The 24,060-nt window shown below is 37.4% G+C and overlaps 1 protein-coding gene across 4 annotated transcripts in view; it reads left to right on the forward strand.

Annotated features, from left to right (window-relative positions):
- Positions 1-24,060, forward strand: part of LOC136857819 (uncharacterized) — a 132,085-nt gene that overhangs the window by 78,905 nt on the left and 29,120 nt on the right. For all 4 annotated transcript variants that reach the window (XM_067136768.2, XM_067136771.2, XM_067136770.2 and 1 more), the window contains exon 4: positions 13,089-13,238. In XM_067136768.2, coding sequence (XP_066992869.1) covers positions 13,089-13,238 — 150 coding nt within the window. The remainder of the gene's footprint in view (positions 1-13,088; positions 13,239-24,060) is intronic.

The following is a 24,060-nucleotide window of genomic DNA, read 5'->3' on the forward strand; positions in this document are numbered from 1 at the left end:
ATGGAATCCCCCATGACCAGAGCCTCAACCCTACCCACCTCATTTGATCCCCTCCCCTCCTGGTCAGCCCTATCTTTCCTTATAGCTGCAGAAGCTACTTTCTCCTCCCTTTTCTCCTTCCCATGACCCTGTTCCACCTGTATTTTCCTATCCTCTACTCTACGTTTCCCTTTCCTACCTTTTCCCTTCCTCCTTCTTCCACACATCTCAGCAACAGTTCCCTGTTCCTCATCTTTCCTCTGTTGGTCTACCTGGAGTGGCTCGTACTGATTTCTCACAGACACCTGTCCTGGTTTCTGATCCTGAATGGAGCCTTTAGCCTGCAATCTCCTTCCCCTTAGAACATCAGACCACCTATCTTCTTCTACACCCCCCCCCCCCTTTCCTTCCTCTCCCTCTTGTGCACCTACTGTAACCTGTACATTGTTTGAGGGAGTCCTATCTTCCTTCCTGTCTTCTTTGAGAATCCTAATTATCTCCCTCAAACTCTCCAGCTCCTCCCTCATACCCCTCAGTGCCTCGCCACACCCACAGTCCCTACACTTGCACTCCTTAATCATTCTTTACGGGGGAAAAATCAAATTAAAAGGAAAAATAAAATAACTTATGTGCAAAAAAATGAACGGAGGGATATATTGTCTGGGTAGTACTCAAAGATCACACGACAATAAGGTAATTAATATACGACTACACTACAATATTACTTAGTCAAACTCTATTTTTATCCTACAACACCCTAACAGGATAAAAACTTCTGTTAATTACTGAATACCAAAAGGAATACACAAGAATTACACAAATCTAAACTGCAGTTAAGCCTATCCTAATTACAACAACAGAATTTTAGTAAGATAGTTTCTACGGATACCTCTACTATCAAATGTAAGGCTTTTCAGGCGTTTGCTCTATTAACCAGCGTTTCGTCTTAGGTCTGACACTAGACTCAGAATGGGATGTGTCAGACCCTACCCACTGACGCTGAGGTGTATGCAGGTGAACTTATCAGAAGCCCATTATCTGATCTGTTTTTTGACATGCTCTATTGGTGGAAAAATATCTAATTCCCTCCATGGGAACTTAGAATTTCAATACCTGTACTATACCGATACTACACAAATATTTTACAACAATAAAATAAGCATGCTAAATTCTAATAAGATATTACTCGTATACTACTGTACAGTACACTACAATAAGTTTAAACTACATTCAGATGTATCCTAATTACAATACCGGTACCATATGTCACTACTAAGCACAAACAGAAGTGAAAATTGCAAGTTCAAGGTGGAAGGTAGTCCGTAGAAGGTTGCTAAACAGGTTATTTTTCCGATCCTGTCAAAATTTCTGAAGCATTAAATATATGTAAAATTATTCTATACCACTGTTATATGTACAAAGAAAGGGGATACATTTTGGTGTATTTTAAGTTGGAATTGGCCCACTTGTTCAATTATTTATGGAGGTTTAAACTAGAGTCTGCACAGTTTTGTATCCGACAGCAGATATGGCTGTTACATTAATGATCAGTCAGTCAATAGTCAGAAATATAATTTATTATGTATTAATCTATGGATATCAGATTCAAAATATGAATCGCCTATGCAATGTAATAATGGGCATAATTGAAAATTCCAATTTAAATGAATGAAGGATTTCTCTTGGCTAGCTCTTTCATTAAAATCATTCAGTTGGTATGAAAATGCAATACAGGAGTTCAACAACTATTTTGAACATCAATGATGGGATATCCCTCGTAGACGAGTATGATTGGCTTCCTGAAGAACTTAGTTTTTGTGAGATCTTAAGTGACGTAACCTCACGAATAATATGGTCGTCCGTACCTAACTATGTAAATAATAATAATACTAATAAAAACATTACAAAAAAGTATCTCCTCAAAGCTAATCATTTTAAGGGAAAGAATAGAAAGAAAGTGTGAAAATGGATCTGTCCCAGTTGAGTCATTTGAGACAAAATATTCCTCCCAGGGAGTTATAGATGTTAATATCGTTAGGCAATGCTCTCTCTCTCAAGACTCTCAAGACTGACGTCACAGATCTTGAGATCGATTCTCCTATGCTGCGATCTGTGCGATGTTCCAGTAACTACGAGTGTAAGCTTGATAGTCTATCAGGTGTTATTGCGTGAAATAATGTTCTCATATGGAAACGTGTGTGCCGATAAATGTTGCCAAAAGCTTGGAAAAGTACTGCATGTTCAACTATGAACCCCTGATGTATTCACAAAGACGCACACATAATGCTGTCAGTTGCGTACACTGATATATTTACAACTTATTTTCACATTTTACACACATAACCTAATCAACTGCTAGCAGAAACAAAACACTACTACGGAGAATAAGAAGAATGCGACTGCCATCTTGAAAAACATTTGACTGTTACAGTAACATGTCGTCAGAATCACACCATGGGTCACAAAAACAACTCCAACTCTCACTCACAAGACTGTCTCTTTATACAGTATATGTGGCCTGGCCTGGCCTGGCTTCTAGAAAAATATGACACAACATATCTTCTCGTGAATTCTAGTGTCCAATAGCATATTTACAATGTAAGGAAGGTTCTACACAGTTCTCTTTGTACATTCTGGATCTTACGGTGTGTTGCACAATATTGTATTGAATTATACATCATATATACAGGTAATAAGTATTGAATTATACATCATATATACAGGTAATAATAAATTATGTGTGTATGTTCAGTCCGTCAGCGATTCCGCTGGTGGGATCCTCAACAGCTCTGCCATCAGCTGTCATAGATGGCCTAGGCATCACTGAAGAGGTATACTAGGGAAATGAGAAGTGAGGTAGTTTCCCGTTGCTTTCCTCACCGAGCCAGAGTTGCTATTACATATCAGTCTGCCAAGCCCACTGAAATGCATACACCAACCGACCCTATGAGCAACATTTTCACACCATTCATAGCAGGGACTGGCTGCATAAGGAATGGCATTACTAGCATCGCTCATACCTCAGTCACTTTCATATTGTCAAAGCCAAGGATAAGACAAAGACAGATCTCTGAAAGTAACAAAATTAATCTAGCCTATACCAGAAGACATAGTGCACTGTAAACACTAGGTCCTGCCAGCAAAGGCATAATAATAAATTATATACTATTAATTACGGATTCTTACATTAACTAAACTCGTATTAATATATACATATACAGCACGTTTCATAACAACCTCACAAATAATATGATTGTCTGTACCTAACTATGTAAATAATAATAATACTGATACTAATAAATGGATGTAAACAATTCATAGCCTTACCTCACTAGTCATAATAATAATAATTTAAGCTCGCCATTGGTATTATTTACCCATGGGTTAAAGAATATTGTTTTTGAATTATATCAGTCTATTATGCTTGCGTCAATAACCCCCTCATAACTTGAAACAATTTCAACAGTCTTATCACACTCGGCAACTTTGCCTTGGTTGTAGATTGTCCTCAATGTCACTGGATGTGCTCTCCTCTTGACCAGATCGTGCCATGTCGGGAGTCAGGGTCGCATTGCTGCCAGCCTCTTCGTCGATGATAGTCGATGCGTTTTCCTCATGACCAGGTCGTGCTGTGTCATTAGTAGCCTCTCCTCAAGGTGGACCCGTGATAGTACCAGGCTTACTCTGTATGCACAGCAGTTAGGTGACTCGCTGCAACTCTGATGGCCCAGGTGCTTATCCATCTTGACGGGATCAACCCACTTAGGTGTGAGACCTGCGTGAAACTCTCCAATCTTATTACTGACTGAGTGGTTACCTCGCAGTACTTGTTGGCCTAGTATGAAGATCTGGGTTTCTTCGACATCTTGAGCCTTGGCCTGGGTAAGGGACCTCTTCTCGGCCAAAGCTTGCTTCACAATCACAAAGAATGGGTGCCGTCCACCTAATCAGTACTTTATTATGTCTTATTACTATGCAGTACCTGTTTTGACCTTCACAGAGGTCATCCTCAGCTGGTTATGAGATCCAAAGTTAACATATAATTTTTAAACAATTACTAAATCTAATGAAGAAAGTCACATGATATGAGTGATAATATTAAAATATACAATGATATTATGTGTGCTCTGGTTTAAAAAAACAAGCGTCGATATTTAATGACATGCATATGGTATTAATGGTTATGAATTTCATGTTTTTGGTCCGTATTGAACTGAGAATATATAAGTAATAATAATAACAACGTAAACGTTTCCACCTTTTCAATACTAAAATATATTCACAAAATTATAAATTACACGGTGCTAGTTTCGACCCATCTAGGGGTCATCATCAGCCGTATTGGAGCAAAGATCACTTTTGGCGAAATCCTAAGAAAATGTTATTTTAAAGAATAACAAGTGAATGTGGTAGATGAAATGAGATGTTATTATGGTAATAGTTAATAATACAAGGAATATACATACTAAGAGGTTTTTAACAAAGAATAAAGTATAAATGGGGTGTTGTAAAAATTATAATCATGGAAATCAGTAAGTTCTTGTATTGAAATGACATATATAAAATTATATATGGCTTAGGAAGAGGGCTTAAGGTGGGGCTGAAGGGTGCGGGAGAAAGTGTAATTGTCTCGGAAAAGTGCCTTTGATTAAATTTAGAATTGAGTTTAGGTTGGCTGCATTATTGTTTCTGAGGAAAGTGATAAATAGATCGAAGAGTATGTTGGGTTTCTCTGAGATTTCATTGAGATTGTGACTGGTGTTAAAGTATTGGTCTAGGTGTATGTAGTAATACGTATTAGCAAACAAGGGCCCTTTACTCAACATAATGGAAAATTACTACATACACCTAGACCAATACTTTAACACCAGTCACAATCTCAATGAAATCTCAGAGAAACCCAACATACTCTTCGATCTATTTATCACTTTCCTCAGAAACAATAATGCAGCCAACCTAAACTCAATCCTAAATTTAATCAAAGGTACTTTTCCGAGACAATTACACTTTTTCCCGCACCCTTCAGCCCCACCTTAAGCCCTCTTCCTAAGCCAAATATAATTTTATATATGTCATTTCAATACAAGAACTTACTGATTTCCATGATTATAATTTTTACAACACCCCATTTATACTTTATTCTTTGTTAAAAACCTCTTAGTATGCATATTCCTTGTATTATTAACTATTACCATAATAACATCTCATTTCATCTATCACATTCACTTGTTATTCTTTAAAATAACATTTTCTTAGGATTTCGCCAAAAGTGATCTTTGCTCCAATACGGCTGATGATGACCCCTAGATGGGTCGAAACTAGTACCGTGTAATTTATAATTTTGTGAATATATATTTTAGTATTGAAAAGGTGGAAACGTTAACGTTGTTATTATTATTACTTATATATGCATATGGTACTTAAAATTCTGGTGTACTGTAGCAGTTGAGGCTTTCTCGGCCGGCGTTACACATCACGTCAGCATTTTCCAGGCTTGTAGGCCGTGGTCCGGAGTGACTGAATGTCCCGACATTTCACCGAAGACTGCGTTCGGCATTGTTAAGGATGATACAATTCTTTTAGGTTTGCCAATTGCCACCTTTTCAATACAATAAAAATATATTACAAACTTACATATTTAATATGATGTTTACATGGTACATGTTTTGCTCCTTTTCATGAGCATCATCAGCCAAACTATCATTAATCTAAGATTGTGTAAGATTATAAAACAATTCTATTGGTTCAAGGTTACTCTTATAAAACTAATTGACAATCTTATAACATTTTAAAAGTCATACAACAATAAAATTATGTCTTAAGTTAACACTTTTTGTCTAAAATCTTCTTCAGTCCAAACATTTTATCGCCGAAACTCATCCGGTGAACATCTTTTAAAATTGTTTAAAAATAAGAATAAAATGAAAAACTTTGAAATCTGGCTAATTGTGTTGGTTCCCGTTGCTTAACTTGTATAATTATCATTAAAACTTCATAACAGTATTGAATATTTTCTGCAGTTGATAATTGTCGTTATGGTCGATAAATTTGTTCTCGTTGCTGGAATAACATTTATAAAATGTATTTATATTAATTTATATTATCAATGGGGTAAAATTGTTGTGACTCACTCATACAACACAAGAAGTGCAAACAGGATAACAAGTAGTTCTCAAGAGGCTAGGAGTAGCACCAAACAATTACGAAGCAGAAAGGAAAATACACCAACGAGCCATTATGGAATGTTCGAGAACATTTTTAATCCAATATCACATCAAAAAGTGTTCTATCAACAAGTTTGTTCATGAACAATTTTACCCCATTGATAATATAAATTAATATAAATACATTTTATAAATGTTACTCCAGCAACGAGAACAAATTTATCGACCATAACGACAATTATCAACTGCAGAAAATATTCAATACTGTTATGAAGTTTTAATGATAATTATACAAGTTAAGCAACGGGAACCAACACAACTAGCCAGATTTCAAAGTTTTTCATTTTATTCTTATTTTTAAACAATTTTAAAAGATGTTCACCGGATGAGTTTCGGCGATAAAATGTTTGGACTGAAGAAGATTTTAGACAAAAAGTGTTAACTTAAGATATAATTTTATTGTTGTATGACTTTTAAAATGTTATAAGATTGTCAATTAGTTTTATAAGAGTAACCTTGAACCAATAGAATTGTTTTATAATCTTACACAATCTTAGATTAATGATAGTTTGGCTGATGATGCTCACGAAAAGGAGCGAAACATGTACCATGTAAACATCATAATAAATATGTAAGTTTGTAATATATTTTTATTGTATTGAAAAGGTGGCAATTGGCAAACCTAAAAGAATTGTATCACAAGTAGATCTTCAATACGGACAAGGAAAATGAAGTTTATAACCTGCAATTGTTAAGGGTTCCGACTGACTTCGATAGCAGCGAAGCTCTCAGTGGAATGAAGTGCTGTTGTAATTCCACCTCATTATATAGTGCAGGATACGGTACGCTGCTTGCTTATTGGTCCGCCATTGTGGGGGGGGCGGTTGCTGATTGGCTGTTCTTCGGCCAATGGTTGAAGCGTTAGGGAGCCCGGTGTACATTGACCTGCCTTGGCGGAGACAGGCAACTGATCACCCATTGCTTTTTTCGGTCTGCCACGGATCGTGTCCTCCAAAATTTAAGCTTTCAGGACTGGAAACCAGGCTTTGTTTACTCGTTCAGATTCCTCCTTACGGTTGAAGCTGTTGGTGTGGTTCGGGATTTCAATGGCTTCCTTCTGTAGCCAGGCGTGATAAGACACAGTAGTTGACAGTACTTCGGTGTCGCTGTACTGTATGTCATGGCCTGCTAGCAGCGAGTGTTCAGCGACGGATGATCTATCTGTTTGTGCCAGCCGGCTATGTCTTTTATGCTCCTTCAATCGTGTGGCGATGCTGCGTTTGGTAGTGCCTATGTATACCTGACCACAGCTGCACGGGATCTTCTAGACACCTGGTGTGGAGAGAGGATGGCGCTTGTCTTTGGCAGACCTAAGCAGTTCCTGGATTTTCTTCATCGGCCTGTATATGATTTTAACCCCATGGGACTGCAGTAGCCTCCCTATTCTGTCAGCTATTTTCTCAATATACAGCAGAAAGGCTTTAGCTGCTGGCCACTCCTCTTCTTTCTTCTTGGTTGTTGGACGTCTGGGATGGAGTGCTCGCTGGATGTCTTTATGGCTGTACCCATTAGCGAGTAGGGCCGTATTGAGGTGGCTGAATTTCTCATTTAAGTGCTGAGGTTGACAAATTCTCTTAGCACGGTCGGCTAGCGTCTTAATCACTCCGTATTTTTGTCATGGATGGTGATTGGACGTCTTCTGAAGATAGCGGTCTGTGTGGGTCGGCTTGCGGTATACTGTGTGTCCCAAGTTTAAATTGGCAGTCTTCATTACCAGAACATCGAGGAAAGGGAGCTTTCACTTGTTTTCTATCTCCATAGCGAACTGACTATTTGTGTTAATACTATTCAGATGCTGTAGAAACAGCTGTAATTGTTCCTTCTTGTGGCTCCAGACCACAAAGGTATCGTCTACGAAGCCCAGCCACACTTTAAGTTTCAGTGGTGCGGTCTCGAGTGCTGTTTCCTCGATGTTCTGGTAATGAAGACTGCATATTTTTAAGGTTCAGCCTTGCATCCAAGTAATTTACTATTTTATCCCCCATAATGAGATGTTTTGACCGGCAACTTGAGCATGTGGTCCCGAATTTTAATGCAGATTTCGCTTGATATAGCATGTGTCTTCTTATTGAATCCTCTCCTGTCCACTGGCCTTTCATACACGCTTCTGCGTTACCCTGTGTAAACTAATGAATGCATTCCTACAGAGCTGCAGACACTCCTTATTTCTAATTACAAAATATGTATATGTTGATTCATTTTCCACTTTTAATCATTCCCCCCTCTTGATTGACAGCCCTAGGTCTTCGCCGGTTAATGGGATGCCATTCAATCAATCCCTGTAAGTGGATATCCTGTTCATTCTTGGTATCATAATCGTAAGAAGCACTAAATATCTGCAGCCTCTCTTCTTCTTGCAATATAATGAAGCAGTGACGATTGCATCTAAAACGAACACACAAGTTACCTAAGTAAAATCTTTGTCAGACATTCATTAAGTAATCAAAACTTCAGTCTCATTAATCGTTCAAATCCTTTTTAGGGAAGTGAAATGGTTGAACAGATAAATATTAAGGTAAAAACGGTAATTTTAATCATACCTGCAGGGAGGTCCAATACTTTTCTGAGGAACTGCCTTTCTTGCATAGCTTGTTTATGCAGTACCCTTTCCCCTTGATTGCTTTACTTCATTCCTGGTGTAATTTTCTTCTCTGCGTTTACGTTCCTTTCCTGCCATAACTTCAGTCTATGATGAAAATATGTTTACAAACACATCAAGAAAAAGATTAATAATATTCATTGCACAGCAACCACATAGGATATATCGTTGACAACAATCACTCAGTATTTACGTACACAAAAGAAGGAAGTGCGCCAATCTCGACAGCGGCGCTCTCTGGTGCTCACAGACATTCCGTGTAGAAGCGCGCTAACTACAGGACTGAGTTCCTTTCAACACAGAATAACTAACCTGGCGGCTGTGATAATGGAACAAGCCCTGCCAGGACATGTTCCTTTCAACACCAAAACATGCATCTTGCTTCTTAGAAAGCAAAATCACAGGGTGAGTTGGCCATGCGGTTAGGGGTCCGCAACTGTGAGCTTGCATCCGGGAGATAGTGGGTTCGAACCCCATTGTTGGCAGACCTGAAGATGGTTTTACGTGGTTTCCCATTTTCACACCAGGAAAATGCTGGGGCTGTACCCTACTTAAGGCCATGGCCACTTCCTTCCCACTCCTAGGCCTTTCCTATCCCATCGTTGTCATAAGACCTATCTGTGTTGATGCGATGTAAAGCAAAATTTTAAAAAATAATAGGTAAAAAGAACGCAAAATTGTGGTAAAGCTAATTTGTCTAAAATGTGGACTTAGTGCGTTTCAGCAATGAATGATTCAATACATTCATTAGTGATGAAAGATTTTTTGCTGTCTGCTGCATGTTGTTTGGCATTGATTTAAACAAACTTGATGTGAAGTTGGTTATTCATGGGTGTCAACATGGAAGCAAGCTGTTAATGATATAATTGTGTTAAAGGGTTCAAGGGTATCTAAAAATAAATGGAAACGAACTGTTGTGAGTAAAAAAGGGGGAAGTGATCATCAAAAATTAAGATGATAAAAAATTATGAAGACTTACTGTTTTGTTGACTCAGTATCCCATTGAAGCGGAAATGTGCCTCTCACTGGCTTGCTGGAGGTTAATTGATCTAAGTGACTGCTAACCAAGTGTATTGCTGAATATTTAATTTTCATGACCACTTTGTACTCTAAAAAAACTTTCAACTTATTTGGTCATGTTCAGTATATACAGGGTGTATCTAAATTATACTGACAAAAAATCAAGGGTCCTCTTTGTGTTATATAAAGGACAATGGCGCAATTGGTATGATGGAGAAAATTTTTCTTTTCGAGAAAATGAGTTTACTTTGTTACTTCCGGATGTGCAATTCTAATTGACAAACTTGTTGTATTTGTTGTTGTAGAGCACAAACTGCTGCCCGGTGCTGTGCTTCAGGGAGGGCAGGGGAATTGGGGTGTATGTTAGATGGAGACAGAGATAATGTTCTGCATTAATGTACAAGTTTCTTCGTTCGACTCGTGCAGAATTGTCGTTGTCTCTTACAGGCAATATTTACAGTTTGTTTATTAAGCAGCCGTAATTGTGCACACACATTACTTAATACATATTTGTCCGTCAGTTAATGCACTCGATCATTTCTCCTCTCGTCTGTTGGTCTCAGTAACATTCTTTATTATTTAATAGGCATGAAGATGTATCGCTGCTGCCACATGATCATTCATTCATTCATTCATTCATTCATTCATTCCTTTACTCACAAGGTAAAAGGAATGATATACTGAATGAAAGAAAGAATACTCTCAATGATTTGATTACAGAAAATGTTCAATATTTCCCCTTCTACTTTGATCTGCACATAACAAGAAAAGTCCATGGGAATTAAATCGACCGAGCATGGAGGTAATTTCACTGGCCCACGGTGGTCTACCCATCTCCCTGGATAATGGATCATTTAACTGCTGCATGATGTGGCTAGTGAAATGCGGTGAGTGCAGCTATGACACAGGCATATTCACTGCCGAATACCTAAAGGAACATCTTCCAATATCCAGGCAGTGATTCTGCCAAGAATCGGTAGCATTCCTCACTGTATAGACGAGGAGGAAGGACATGCAGCCCAACTAAATAATCACTAACAATGCCGGCCCAAATATTGGCACTAACCTATGCTGAAATGCACGCACTGCTGTCTAATTAGGGTTTTTCTTCTGCCTTCCTTCCCAAAGTTGCCTGCCAATGAATATGAAGATTGAATCATGAGTTTGACGGTGATTAGGGTACCGGACGCCGTAAATCTGTGCGGTTTCTCTCCCTTTACCATTTGCTGCACCAGGGGCTAGGTGCTAATCAGCCATTTCTTCATTGGTGTACCGAAACGGAGCCTGTCTCACCAATTTCTGCCGCAAGCTTAGTAGCCAATGTGAGCAAAACAAACTGTACGCTGCCAACTGGGGCTGGAAAGTGACTGCAAAAAACAGTGGCCTGCAGTAACAAATTAACCCCCTTTTTTATCGAAATGGAAAATTTTCTTCGCCAATCTGATTGTGTCATAGTTTTTTTAATGTAAAACCTTCCATCCCGGATTTTTTTGTCAATATAATTAAGATACACCCTGTGTAGTATGTATTGAAGGTATGTTAAGTATAAACAAAAATGGGCAACCAGACACCACTAGGATCCTAACCAACAACCTCCCGATTTTGCGTCGGTTGCTCTATCCAATTGAACTGTGGTGATCTAGGTCATATTTGTTCTGTTGGAAAGGATCTAAGCTACAGGTCTGGCATTACTGTAGAGTGCGTACATGTCGTCCATTGTAGAGCAAGTCAATGAGTTTTAATTTTCACGACCACATTTCACTCTAAATAAACTTTCAGTTGGATAGAGCAATCAACGTTAAATCAAAAGATCATGAATTCGGATCCCACTGGTGTCCAGTTGGCCATTTTTCTTCTGTACGTAACATCTCTTCAATACATAGGCCTACTATATGTACTGAACACGACCTAATACGTTGAAAGTTTATTTCAAGTGTGTTGCTGATTTGAAGGGAAGTAGTGAGGAAAAGGAAAGGAGAGAAATGAGAGGATCTGTGTTCTGCTAAGTAATGAGATTGTTAGTGTTTTTTCTTTTGTTTTCTTTTTTGCTTTTTAAATATTTTGGTGTGTTTGGGAATTTCATTTAGATTACTACTGGGATTATTTCATTGATCTAATTGTATACTCAATGCTTTATGAATTAGACTGTAAGAAAACAGCCAGTAGTTCTGTGTCATCACTTTCTTTCAGTACGTAACTATGGTATTTAATAGGACAAATTTAACAATTCAGGAAAAGGTTGAAATTCTTGAGTGTGTGGAAGAAGAAAAGACAAGCTCTGTGTGCATGTATTAGTAGATAAATTTGGTGTGGGCAAGACACAAATAAATTCAGTTCTCCGACTAAAGGACTGTATATTAAAACAGTGCCATTAGAATGGTATGACAATAGAAAAAAAAATTCCTAAAACTCAAGATGTTGCTATTGATAATGTTCTGTTTAAGTGGTTTACTGAATTTCGGTCAAGTCAGGTCATCAAAGGGTAGTAGAATATGTTCAAAAGAAGAATAGGTATTATTATTAACAAGTACATCGCAATTGAGAAAGATCCTGGTGACAATGATCACTTACAATAGTGTGATAATAAAGTAAAGTTGCAACATAATTACCCAACAACAACTACTACAACTACAACAAGCAATTCCATGGAAAGAAAAAATATTACAAGAAATACTACTAGTTTAACATTCTAAATCCAGCAAGATCATATACAAATTCACACAGTACTTAAGTATTTCCGGTGCTTAACACTACGGCTTACAGTACTATGCTGTAGGTTGATCCTACTATTAGCTTAACATTACACCACCATCATATACAAATTCACACCTACCTTAAGTGTTTCAAAATTTTACACCTTAACTTGCAGTAGATTAAGCGGTCAAACTACTAACTATTATCTTAGCATTGTAAATACAGCACCTTCATATACAAATTCACACATACCTTAATTAATTCATATGCCTTAATACTACAATTTACAGTGGTTTGAGCATTGAATTAAAATATGACACCATCACACAGAAATGTTATTGCTGTAAACAGGTAACAAATATTTTCTGAGAATATTGTGATGTTTAGTAAAGATTTTAAAACATTTTGTATAAGACTAGTCTTGAATAATTCCTGTTATTATTCATATGTTGTATTTCTCTTTCATAATATATTCTGTAAATCATTGATTTCATTCTTTCTTTCCAAAGTCTTGATGGAAGTTTGATAAATTGTGGCTGTCTTATTGTTGAAAGGAATTTTTATTTTTTCAGGTATTCCATTAATTGATGGAGGTACTGTTCGATTACCTGCCTTGATTGGTCTCTCACGAGCCTTAGACTTGATTCTTACTGGTCGATCAATTAAGGCAAAAGAAGCATTTGAATGGGGTCTTGCAAACCGACTGGTTGCCTGTGGAACTGGTTAGCTAAGTATATAATGATTCTTAGATTAAGAACTAACTAGTACAAATTGCAAACTTAAAAAAAAAAAAAAAAAAAAATCAAAATACTAATTACAAACAGGATAGAAAAAGTTGCTACAGGCTTACTTTCTATCACAGTTCTCTCTTTGTCAAGGATGTAAGTGGTCAGTGGTGTCTCATGAACTGATTTCATGGAAAGCTCAAGTGGCAATTGATAACTGGATCATTTAACTTTCCTTCATTGAGAAAAGGAGGGGAAGAATGAGCAAGTAATATTTCTTCTTTTTTTTTTTTTTTTTTTTTTGCAATTAAACTTGACATCTGATCAAGCCTGCTGAGTTATTTCTGTCCTGTTTCCCATATTCATCACATAGTCTGATTCATGAAGGATCTATAAACTATTAAAAAGATGTAGAATTAACTTTATATTTCATTTAGTTTGGTTCAGAAATTTAAAACAGTATTATTTAATCAAAATAAGTTATCTTCCTTTTCTGAAGTAATTTAATATACTTGCTTGCTGTTTTAAGGGGCCTAACATCGAAGGTCATCGGCCCTAATTTACTATAAAACAATTTATATATCTATATATATATATATGATTTACTATAAAACAATATCTTTCATTGATTCAACTGGCTACAATTTATATTTTCATTCATTTAAAATAGTATAACATATAACAATTCTTACGTTTAAAACTACATTTAATTCACATTCCTCTTACTAATATAATAAGAATGTAGTGCCTGGTCGTACATTTCTTTTTTTACCCCCCTCCTGCGATTTTTAGAGCGTTGATAGTGTACTGCGACAATTTTAAGACTGTTCCCAGTCTAGTAATCAAAAAAATATTTTATCCACGTAATCAATACTTTATTTGCCTTTGGCAGTTTTTCAAAATCATGAACATCATTAAATCATTAACTGGTTTGTGGTCATCGTCAGCTGTATTTACAAAATCTTAGGTGAAAATAAAATAAAAGTAAGCACATTATATGTTCTTGTATTAGTCTTAATAATTTACATGGGAAATTAAAAAATTTGTCTAATGGGGAAGGATGGTGGTGGGGGAAGGGGAGTGGAGGGGTGGGGAAGAATGCTTAAAAAGTGATTAATAACTTGTCTTTAACTAAAATATTGTTAAATCCTTTTCTTCCAATAAGAAGATAGAAACATCTTTAGTTGTCTTTTATAGCTTCTGTTCGGAGCATATTTGAAGAACTGATCAACTTTTCACCAACTAACTACTTAACACGTTGACGACTACCAGCTCCTCAGTGGGTGATTTAAACCTCCAGCCCAGCCTTTTTAAATCCCCTCATCTCTATAGTGCACCATTTTACATTACATGTTACTTTACGAAAACTGGTCGCTGAGCCTTTCGAGAATCAGCCTAATTTTGTATAGCCTATCAGGATTCCCCTCATAATGACTGCTGTCTTTAAAGTGCAAGAATGACAATACGTTTTTGAACCGGGTTCATGCCATGGTTTTCCAAAAAAAGTCGGCGAGCCGAAAATAGTGTCGTCTGTCCAGTACATTTTCAAATATGGTTTTTGAATTATTCCAGTTACAAACATTAGTCCTAAAAACTCTTTCATCTCATTTACGTCGGCCGGTTTCCACATTTGAAAAATAGAATAGGTCTATTTAGTGAATGGACGCGGTACTGAATTAATAACTTGTTCCGCGTAAAGGTTTTTCTGATGGCATACATATTCAAGAAAATCGTCATTTACAAATAAATTGATGAAAGATATCATTTTGTTGCTATTTTTGATGTCAACATTTAATCCTACCCAACCAGTGAACTTGATTGCAGGCAGGCAATAAGACGGATGCGTATCGGTCATTTGAATGTGCTGAATTTCACTTTGCCCAGAATCTGGTATATCATCATTCGAATTGCTTTCGCTATCACTGAAATCAGGGATGAGTTCATCACCAAAATCATTGTTCAATAGTATGTCTTCAATTTCATCACTCTGTATACTGTGTTTGTAACTCATCATGTTATCGCGACACAATAACTTGCTTCATTACACACCCTCACAAGAATACTACGACTGGCTTAGGTCCGTGTTTACTCAAAGAAAAAATAAAGAAAGCAAGCATTAGAATATGTACCCTCTGTTCAGGTAGGCAGGGTGAGGGACTGTTCATTTATATGCCATCCATGGTTTTCAACACGAACTACGACTTTGTATGAATTTAGCGCTAAATTCGAAACAATGTTAACATCGCGCGACCTTAAACGCCTTAACTCGGATACGGTCTTGCACGTAGGGTGCTCTTAAAAGCCTTAAGGTATCTACGGGAGTGAATGTGTTAAGATGTTATTGAATATTCATAAAAACATATGTCAGCTTCCATTTGATGAGTTAAAATTTTCATTTATAAGTCCCATTCATATTGTGCTTGAAGGCTTGTGGAAAAAGCTGATTAGCTTACTTTTTTTTATTGCCAAAGGTATATTCTAGAATTCCCTTTCATCTCCTGTTGGGATGTGTTAAGAAGTTATTATGTCCATAGACCATATAATTGGGCAGCTTGCAACACAATCTGCAACCGGCAGAAAATAAGTGAGAATAATTAAAAACGTTTTTTCGAAAGTGTTACATTTAGTTATCTTTTGAAAAAGGAGGGTAGTGTTTTGAAAAATTCTAACTTACCCCTGACTGGATTCACATATTTACTTTCCGTTATCTTGGGTGTGGGTCCGTTTCCTCCGTCATCAATCTGTAATAGTAGCGATGTGTTATAGCATGCTTGCTAGCACGGTTCGGCAGGGAGTCAAGGGTGTGTCGTCATCAGTTATTGTTTCTCGCAAGGAGGGGGGGGGTGCTAACTGTGACTTAGAGACATCATACTTGTTCATTTTATTTGGTAAGCTCGTTTGCTTCCTTTCTAATAATTCCATATATCTAAGTTTATGTTCATAGAGAGGGTTTCTTTGTTCGTTTGCATCCTTTAAATTCTGATCCTTATTCGTTAATTTATCAGAAAGGATGTGAATGTTTTCTAAATTACTCATAAGTCTTTCCTTGTTTATCCTGTTAATAATTTCAATGTCCTGTTTAATGTTGGTGAATTTATGTCCTGTTTCCTTCATGTGAGCCCCCATTGCAGAGAACCTTCTATGTTTCTCTGCGTTGACATGCTCCTGATATCTTATTGAAAAATTCCACCCGGACTGTCCGACGTACGAAACCCTCCATTGGGAACAAGTAAACTTACAGATTTCTGATATTCCTCTTCTTTGGATTTGTTGACTATGTTGTGGTTGAAAAACCTATGTTTAGTGTTATTGTTCATTTGAAAAGCTACCTTAACATTGTGTTTCTTAAATAAATTTTTGAGTATGTAAACTTTATATACATTTTTGCTTTCTCCGATTGTTCTACCAAACTTATCTGTTGTTTATATCGGCATTTAGTGATTATTTTATTAATGACTGTGGGACTAAAACCGTTAAACAAGGGCTGTTTGCGGATGTATGCGAGCTCCATTTTTCTCTCATTTTTGGTTAACGGAACTTCGAAGGCTCTGTTAATAAAACTGTAATACGTGGATTTCTTCTGTGAATCGGAATGCAAAGAATTGTTTTTAATCATGGTTGGTGTGAAAGTGGGTTTCTTTTGTATTCCGAAATAGAAATGGTTTTCTTTCTGAATTGTTTTGATATCTAGAAAGTTGAGGGAACCATCTCCTTCTTCTTCCACTGTAAACTTTATATTTGGCTCCAAAGTGTTCAAGATATTTAGAACATTATGACTATTGTATTCCTAATTTATTTTAGCGTATGTATCATCAACATAATGTAACCAAAAGTCAAGCCCATTAATATGACCTAAGATCCGAGGATGTTCGAAGTGGTCCAGGTATATATTAGCTAGAATGCCTGAGGCTGGGGCTCCTATGGGGAGGCCATTCTGTTGGTATATTTTGTTGTTAAAAGAAAAATAGGTATGGTTGGACTTCTGTGCTAATATGGGTTTAGCAGTTATGAATACATTCTTCAAGCATAAGGCTATTCACCGCTACACATGGCAGGCTAGGGGTACCAGATCCATAATAGACTATATCTTAACTGACTTCGAATTCAGGAAATCTATTAGGAATGTACGAGTTTTCCGGGTATTTTTCGATGATACAAACCACTATCTGATCTATAGTGAACTATCTCTAGGATAGAGAAAGTGAAATCTGTCTGCAAACGAATAAGGGTAGAAAATCTCCAGGACAAGGAAATTAGACAGAAGTACATGGATATGATTAGTGAGAAGTTTCAAACAGTGGACAGTAAGCAGGCTCAGGATATAGAAAGAGAATGGGTGGCATACAGGGTTGCTGTAGTAGAAACAGCAAGGGAATGCCTAGGAACGACTGTGTGTAAAGATGGTAAAAAGCGAACATCTTGGTGGAATGATGAAGTGAGAGCAGCTTGTAAACATAAAAAGAAGGCTTTTCAAGAATGGCTCCAAACAAGGGCCAAGGCAGACAGGGATTTGTATGTAGATGAAAGAAACAGAGCGAAACAAATAGTTGTTGAATCCAAAAAGAAGTCGTGGGAAGATTTTGGTAATAACCTGGAAAGGCTAGGTCAAGCAGCAGGGAAACCTTTCTGGACAGTAGTAAAAAATCTTAGGAAGGGAGGGAAAAAGGAAATTAACAGTGTTTTGAGTAATTCAGGTGAACTCATAATAGATCCCAGGGAATCACTGGAGAGGTGGAGGGAATATTTTGAACATCTTCTCAGTGTAAAAGGAAATCATCCTGACAGTGTTGTGAACAGCCAAGCTCATGGGGAGGAGGAAAATTATGTTGGTGAAATTACGCTTGAGGGAGTGGAAAGAATGGTAAATAAACTCCATTGTCATAAAGCAGCAGGAATAGATGAAATTAGACCTGAAATGGTGAAGTATAGTGGGAAGGCAGGGATGAAATGGCTTCATAGAGTAGTAAAATTAGCATGGAGTGTTGGTAAGGTAGTAAATTGCATAGTAAATTGCAGTAATTGCACCTATCTATAAGCAAGGAAACAGGAAGGATTGCAACAACTATCGAGGTATCTCATTGATTAGGATACCAGGCAAAGTATTCACGGGCAACTTGGAAGTGAGAGAGGAAGTTGGATGAAAACCAGTGTGGTTTCAGACCACAGAGAGGCTGTCAGGATCAGATTTTCAGTATGCGCCAGGTAATAGAAAAATGCTACGAGAGGAATAGGCAGTTGTGTTTATGTTTCGTAGATCTAGGGAAAGCTTATGACAGGGTACCGAGGGAAAAGATGTTCGCTATACTGGCGGACTATGGAATTAAAGGTAGATTATTAAAATCAATCAAAGGCATTTATGTTGACAATTGGGCTTCAGAATTGATGGTAGAATGAGTTCTTGGTTCAGGCTACTTACAGGGGTTAGACAAGGCTGTAATCTTTCACCTTTGCTGTTCGTAGTTTACATGGATGCTCTGCTGAAAGGTATAAAATGGCAGGGAGGGATTCAGTAGTTAGGTGGAAATGTAGTAAGCCGTCTGGCCTATGCTGACGACTTGGTCTTAACTCTTTCCCATGGATTGCGTAGTAAAGCGTACTGGAGTCGCACATTGTCTCCCGCGGGTTGCGTAGTAAAGCGTACTCGACTTTCAAACCGACTTCCTCTGCCATCTGTCTGCTAAATATATAACGTTTTGGAACCAGTGAATTCCCTACGCTTCCTAGATACTACTGGCATGCATGGAATCCTAAAATAAAGTGTTCTTTTATACGTTTTCTTAGATAGAACAGACAGCTGACTGAATGTAAACACATTGCAGCAACATGGCTGCTCATAACTAGTTGAATGCGGAGGATATTTGTTACAAATTAGATCAATATGTTGACAAATGCAATGGTAGTGAGTTTGAAGTTGAAGGTATGATAATAAAAATGGTATGGGAAGCATTTGGGACAGCATATGAATCTGAGAGAAATCAAAATACGGCACAGGACAGGAGATGTTCATTCAGGTACCGTCTCCTTTAAAAATATTAGGCCTACTTGTAAAAAACATAATTATCAGTTTTAATTCTTCATTAAATCTGTTTTGGACTATGAGCCTTTACTTAATTACATATTAGCCTATTCCAACTAATGTCAATTTATCTTCCAATCCCATTCAGTCAAAAATTGTTTATAGTTTGTATGTCCGAGAGGAAGTACGATTTGCTATCTAAATATCTTCATCTGACTCATCCCGAAAATGAAATAAATTGGGAGTTTCAAGGTGAATTCCTGCATTCTCTGCATTACCAAGAAAATAAGAGCTCCATCATGTCCAACAATTTAGACTGACTTCAAGAACAAGCAATTTAACATTATGCACCATATTGGATGCTTTCTGATGTATAATTCTGAACATGGGGGGGGGGTCTTGCGTGTAATTAGGTGATCTCATTGTATCATTTTAGAATAACTATAGTGTATTTTCCATTGTTACAAATTTGAAAATTTGAAAGTGATATCTTAAGTGGTTTTTACAGAATAAATGATTTAGTGAAGGTACTCCACAACTATACATGACAAGCAAATTATTACTCTAGGTTTCGCCCGACAGTGAGTCAAAGATATTCCATGGGAAAGGGTTAATGGCAAATTGAGCCGAAAGCCTGCAGTGTAATGTCTTGGAACTTGAAAATAGGTGCAATGAGTATGGTATGAAAATTAGCCTCTCGAAGACTAAATTGATGTCAGTAGGTAAGAAATTCAACAGAACTGAATGTCAGATTGGAGATACAAAGCTGGAACAGGTCGATAATTTCAAGTATTTAGGTTGTGTGTTCTCCCAAGATGGTAATATAGTAAGTGAGATTGAATCAAGTTGTCGTAAAGCTAATGCAGTGAGCTCGCAGTTACGATCAACAGTATTCTGAAAGAAGGAAGTCAGCTCCCAGACGAAACTATCTTTACATCGGTCTGTTTTCAGACAATTTTTGCTTTACAGGAGTGAAAGCTGGGTGGACTCAGGATATCTTATTCATAAGTTAGAAGTAACAGACATGTAAGTAGCAAGAATGATTGCTGGTACAAACAGGTGGGAACAATGGCAGGAGGGTACTTGGAATGAGGAGATAAAGGCTAATTTAGGAATGAACTCGATGGATGAAGCTGTACGCATAAACCGGCTTAGGTGATGGGGTCATGTGAGGCGAATGGAGGAGGGTAGGTTACGTAGGGGAATAATGGAGTCTGTTATGGAGGGTAAGAGAAGTAGTAGACCAAGACGACGATGGTTAGACTCGGTTTCTAACGATTTAATGATAAGAGGTATAGAACTAAATGAGGCCACAACACTAGTTGCAAATCGAGGATTGTGGCGACGTTTAGTAAATTCACAGAGGCTTGCAGACTGAACGCTGAAAGGCATAACAGTCTATAATGATAATGTATGTAATATATGTATGTATGTATGTATGTATGTATGTATGTATGTAAGCACAAATTTTAGGATAGTCTTAAAATCCTCTATTTTCGGTACATTAATGCGTTCTAATAAGTTTGTTTTAATGATCTTGGTAGTTTCTTCTATGGGGATGTTGGTATACTTGTTTTTGATGTCAAAAGAACATGTAACATGAGAAGGAGCTAGTTTGAAATCCTTAATTGCCTTATAAAAATGAATCAAACTTTTAATAGACGTTTTACTGTGAAAAACATAATTTTGTATTAAAAATTTGTGAATGAACTGAGAATATTTTTATGTGGGGCTCTTATGAAAATTGATCACGAGTCTAATGGGTACGTCCTTTTTTTGTGTAGCTTGGGCATGGCCCTCGCGCTTGGAAGTCCTTGGTTCATATTTACAAATTTTTATGCTTCCTGATCACCTAAATGGAAATATGTTTGCTTAAGTATTCCCTTCAAACTTCTTTGTATTCGCATAGTAGAATCTTTATCTATGACTTTGAACTTATTATTATTGAAAAATGTTTCAGTCTTTTCAATGTATTCAGTTTTATTTAACATAACTACTGTACCTCCTTTCTCTGATAATAACAAGGTACATAAAGAAGTCCAACATAAAATCAGACAAGGTAATGTAATTGTAACAAAAGCAGACAAAGATGGACATTTCGGGTATCATCAGCTGTAGTTTCTATACTCAATGATCAAAATATCTAGGATCCTGCGTATTTGTATCCTGATAAAATCTTTAAAGCTGGGCTGAGTGGCTCAGACAGTTGAGGCGCTGGCCTTCTGACCCCAACTTGGCAGGTTCGATCCTGGCTCAGTCCGGTGGTATTTGAAGGTGCTCAAATACGTCGGCTCGTGTCGGTAAATTTACGGGCACGTAAAAGAACTCCTGCGGGACTAAATTCCGGCACCTCCGCGTCTCCGAAAACCGAAAAAGTTGTTAGTGGGACGTAAAGCAAATATTATTATTATTATTATTATTATTATTATTATTATTATTATTATTATTATTATTATTATTATTATTATTATTATTATTATTAAACAGGCTACCTAGGGTGTTATTTAAAAATAAATCATATGTCTATTATGCCTTTGCTGGCAGGACCTAGTGTTTACAGTGCACTATGTCTTCTGGTATGGGCTAGAGCAATTTTGTTACTTTCATAGATCTGTCTCTGTCTTATCCTTGGCTTTGACAATATGAAAGTGACTGGGGTATGAGCGATGCTAGTAATGCCAATCCTTATGCAGCCAGTCCCTGCTATGAATGGTGTGAAAATGTTGCTCATAGGGTCGGTTGGTGCATGCATTTCAGTGGGCTTGGCAGATTGATATGTAATAGCAACTCTGGCTCGGTGAGGAAAGCAACGGGAAACTACCTCACTCCTCATTTCCCTAATACACCTCTTCAGTGATGCCTAGGCCATCTTTGACAGCTTATGGCTGAGCTGTTGAGGATCCAACCAGCCTTAGGGGTGAGGACTCAACATACATACATGTCTATACGAAAACATGTTTTTTAAATAACACCCTAGGTAGCATGTTAGTTTTAAAGATTTTATCAGGATAAAATACCCAGGATCCTGGATATTTTGATCATTGAGTATAGAAACTACGGCTGATGATGCCCAAAATGTGGGCGAAACATGTCCTGTTGAACCATTAATAATGTAAAGTTTTTATGTAAATAAAAACTATATTGTATTGAAAAGGTGGATTATTCTTGAAAAAAGGTTTTAAGTGAAAAATATAAGCGGTATATTCCGAGCTGTCAGTGAAGAGATGACGTGGAACGACATTAGTAGACGAATAAATTTGAGTGGTATCTTTAAAAGTAGGAAAGATCACAATGTGTATGTTGGGTATCGGACCCGAAAGCTGGTTTGATCCTCCACAGCTCCGCCAAAGGCTGTCATAGTAGCCTAGGCATCACTGAAGAGGCGTACTAGGGAAATGAGGAGTGAGATAGATTCCCGTTGCTTTCCCCACCGAGCCAGAAGTTGCTATTGCATGTCACTCTGCCAAGCACACTGAAATGCATGCACCAGCCGACCCTATGAGCAATATTTTCACACACCATTCATAAGAGGGACTGGCTGCATAAGGAATGGTATTACTATACTGAGAGTCAACTCAAGACCTTAGCGGTCCTTTTGTTGTTAGTCAGACTTCTGGTCGGTGAAAAGGCTTCCACAGCGCCAAATAGTTCCCTAGGTTTGTTACTTGTTCCTGAAGTCAGGAGCTTTCTTCAGTTTGGTTAGATATTCTGGTGAACTGACTTGATGAATTAAAATTTTTGCCCTGCATAAATATGGAAAATATATCACAGGTTGTATGTTATTCGGGTTCGTTACCAACTCATATTTCATACGTAGATGGCTATGAATAGTTATTGTTCTCAGTGGTGTATGTAGCAAAATAATAATTATTTAATATGATATTGATATCTTATTGCACTGTGTACTTACTAAGTTTGTTCGAGTTCAATCCACTGCTGATAAGTTCGCATAATATGTGCGACGTTGAAGATGGATCCAAGAAAACTGTTGGCAATACTGGCTGCAACCAAGGTTCTTACAGCGTGTTCAGTATTCATAATGGCTGCCAGCTGTGAGCAAGACGTGTGTGATGCTGTGACGCTTGAGTCCCCTGTGAAATACTTTAAAGCTAACAAAAGTGGAGAAAAATAAAGTAGAAAATCTAAACCAAATTGTTTAAAACGTTTACAGTAGCCCACGAGATTAGAATCCACTGTAGACTGTGGAAAACGTGAAAAAGACCGCGTAGCTGACCGGCGTTTCTGTGTACAGTGTTTACGCCGCTCGCTTGGAATTTAAACTCCACGGAAAATCCAAGTCTCCAGCGAAAGATCGATGTGTCAGCTCAGCACTCGCCGTAAATAAAACAGGAAGGGCCTTAACACGGTATGGGAATAGGATCCTTGGCTTATTCGATGATGATGATGCTACTACTACTACTACTAATAATAATAATAATAATTTGTACTTTACTTTATATTCGTAACCGCCCTCTACCTGCAGAAATGTTGTCATGAGAGGATCACGAGTTCGTTTTTACCTTCCGAATGACGAGACTACAATATTTATAACATTCCTGGAAGCATTGTATTTTGCAATCCCACTCACGGGTGGGTTTTTCAGCTTTTTTAACTGTGAGAAACTGCCACTGACAGTCGTTGCACGAGAGCAGAATCGTATACTTATGTTGTAAGTCTCCATGTGCCTCACACAAATTGCATTATGAAATAAAAATTAACCTGCTTCTCTTGCCTTGGTATTCGTCAGTAATCTATAGGTTTTACATGGTCAATAAAGGAATAATTAGTTATAGTACGTAATCA

Source organism: Anabrus simplex, chromosome 1 (genome assembly GCF_040414725.1).
Source record: "Anabrus simplex isolate iqAnaSimp1 chromosome 1, ASM4041472v1, whole genome shotgun sequence".
Taxonomy (NCBI): domain Eukaryota; kingdom Metazoa; phylum Arthropoda; class Insecta; order Orthoptera; family Tettigoniidae; genus Anabrus; species Anabrus simplex.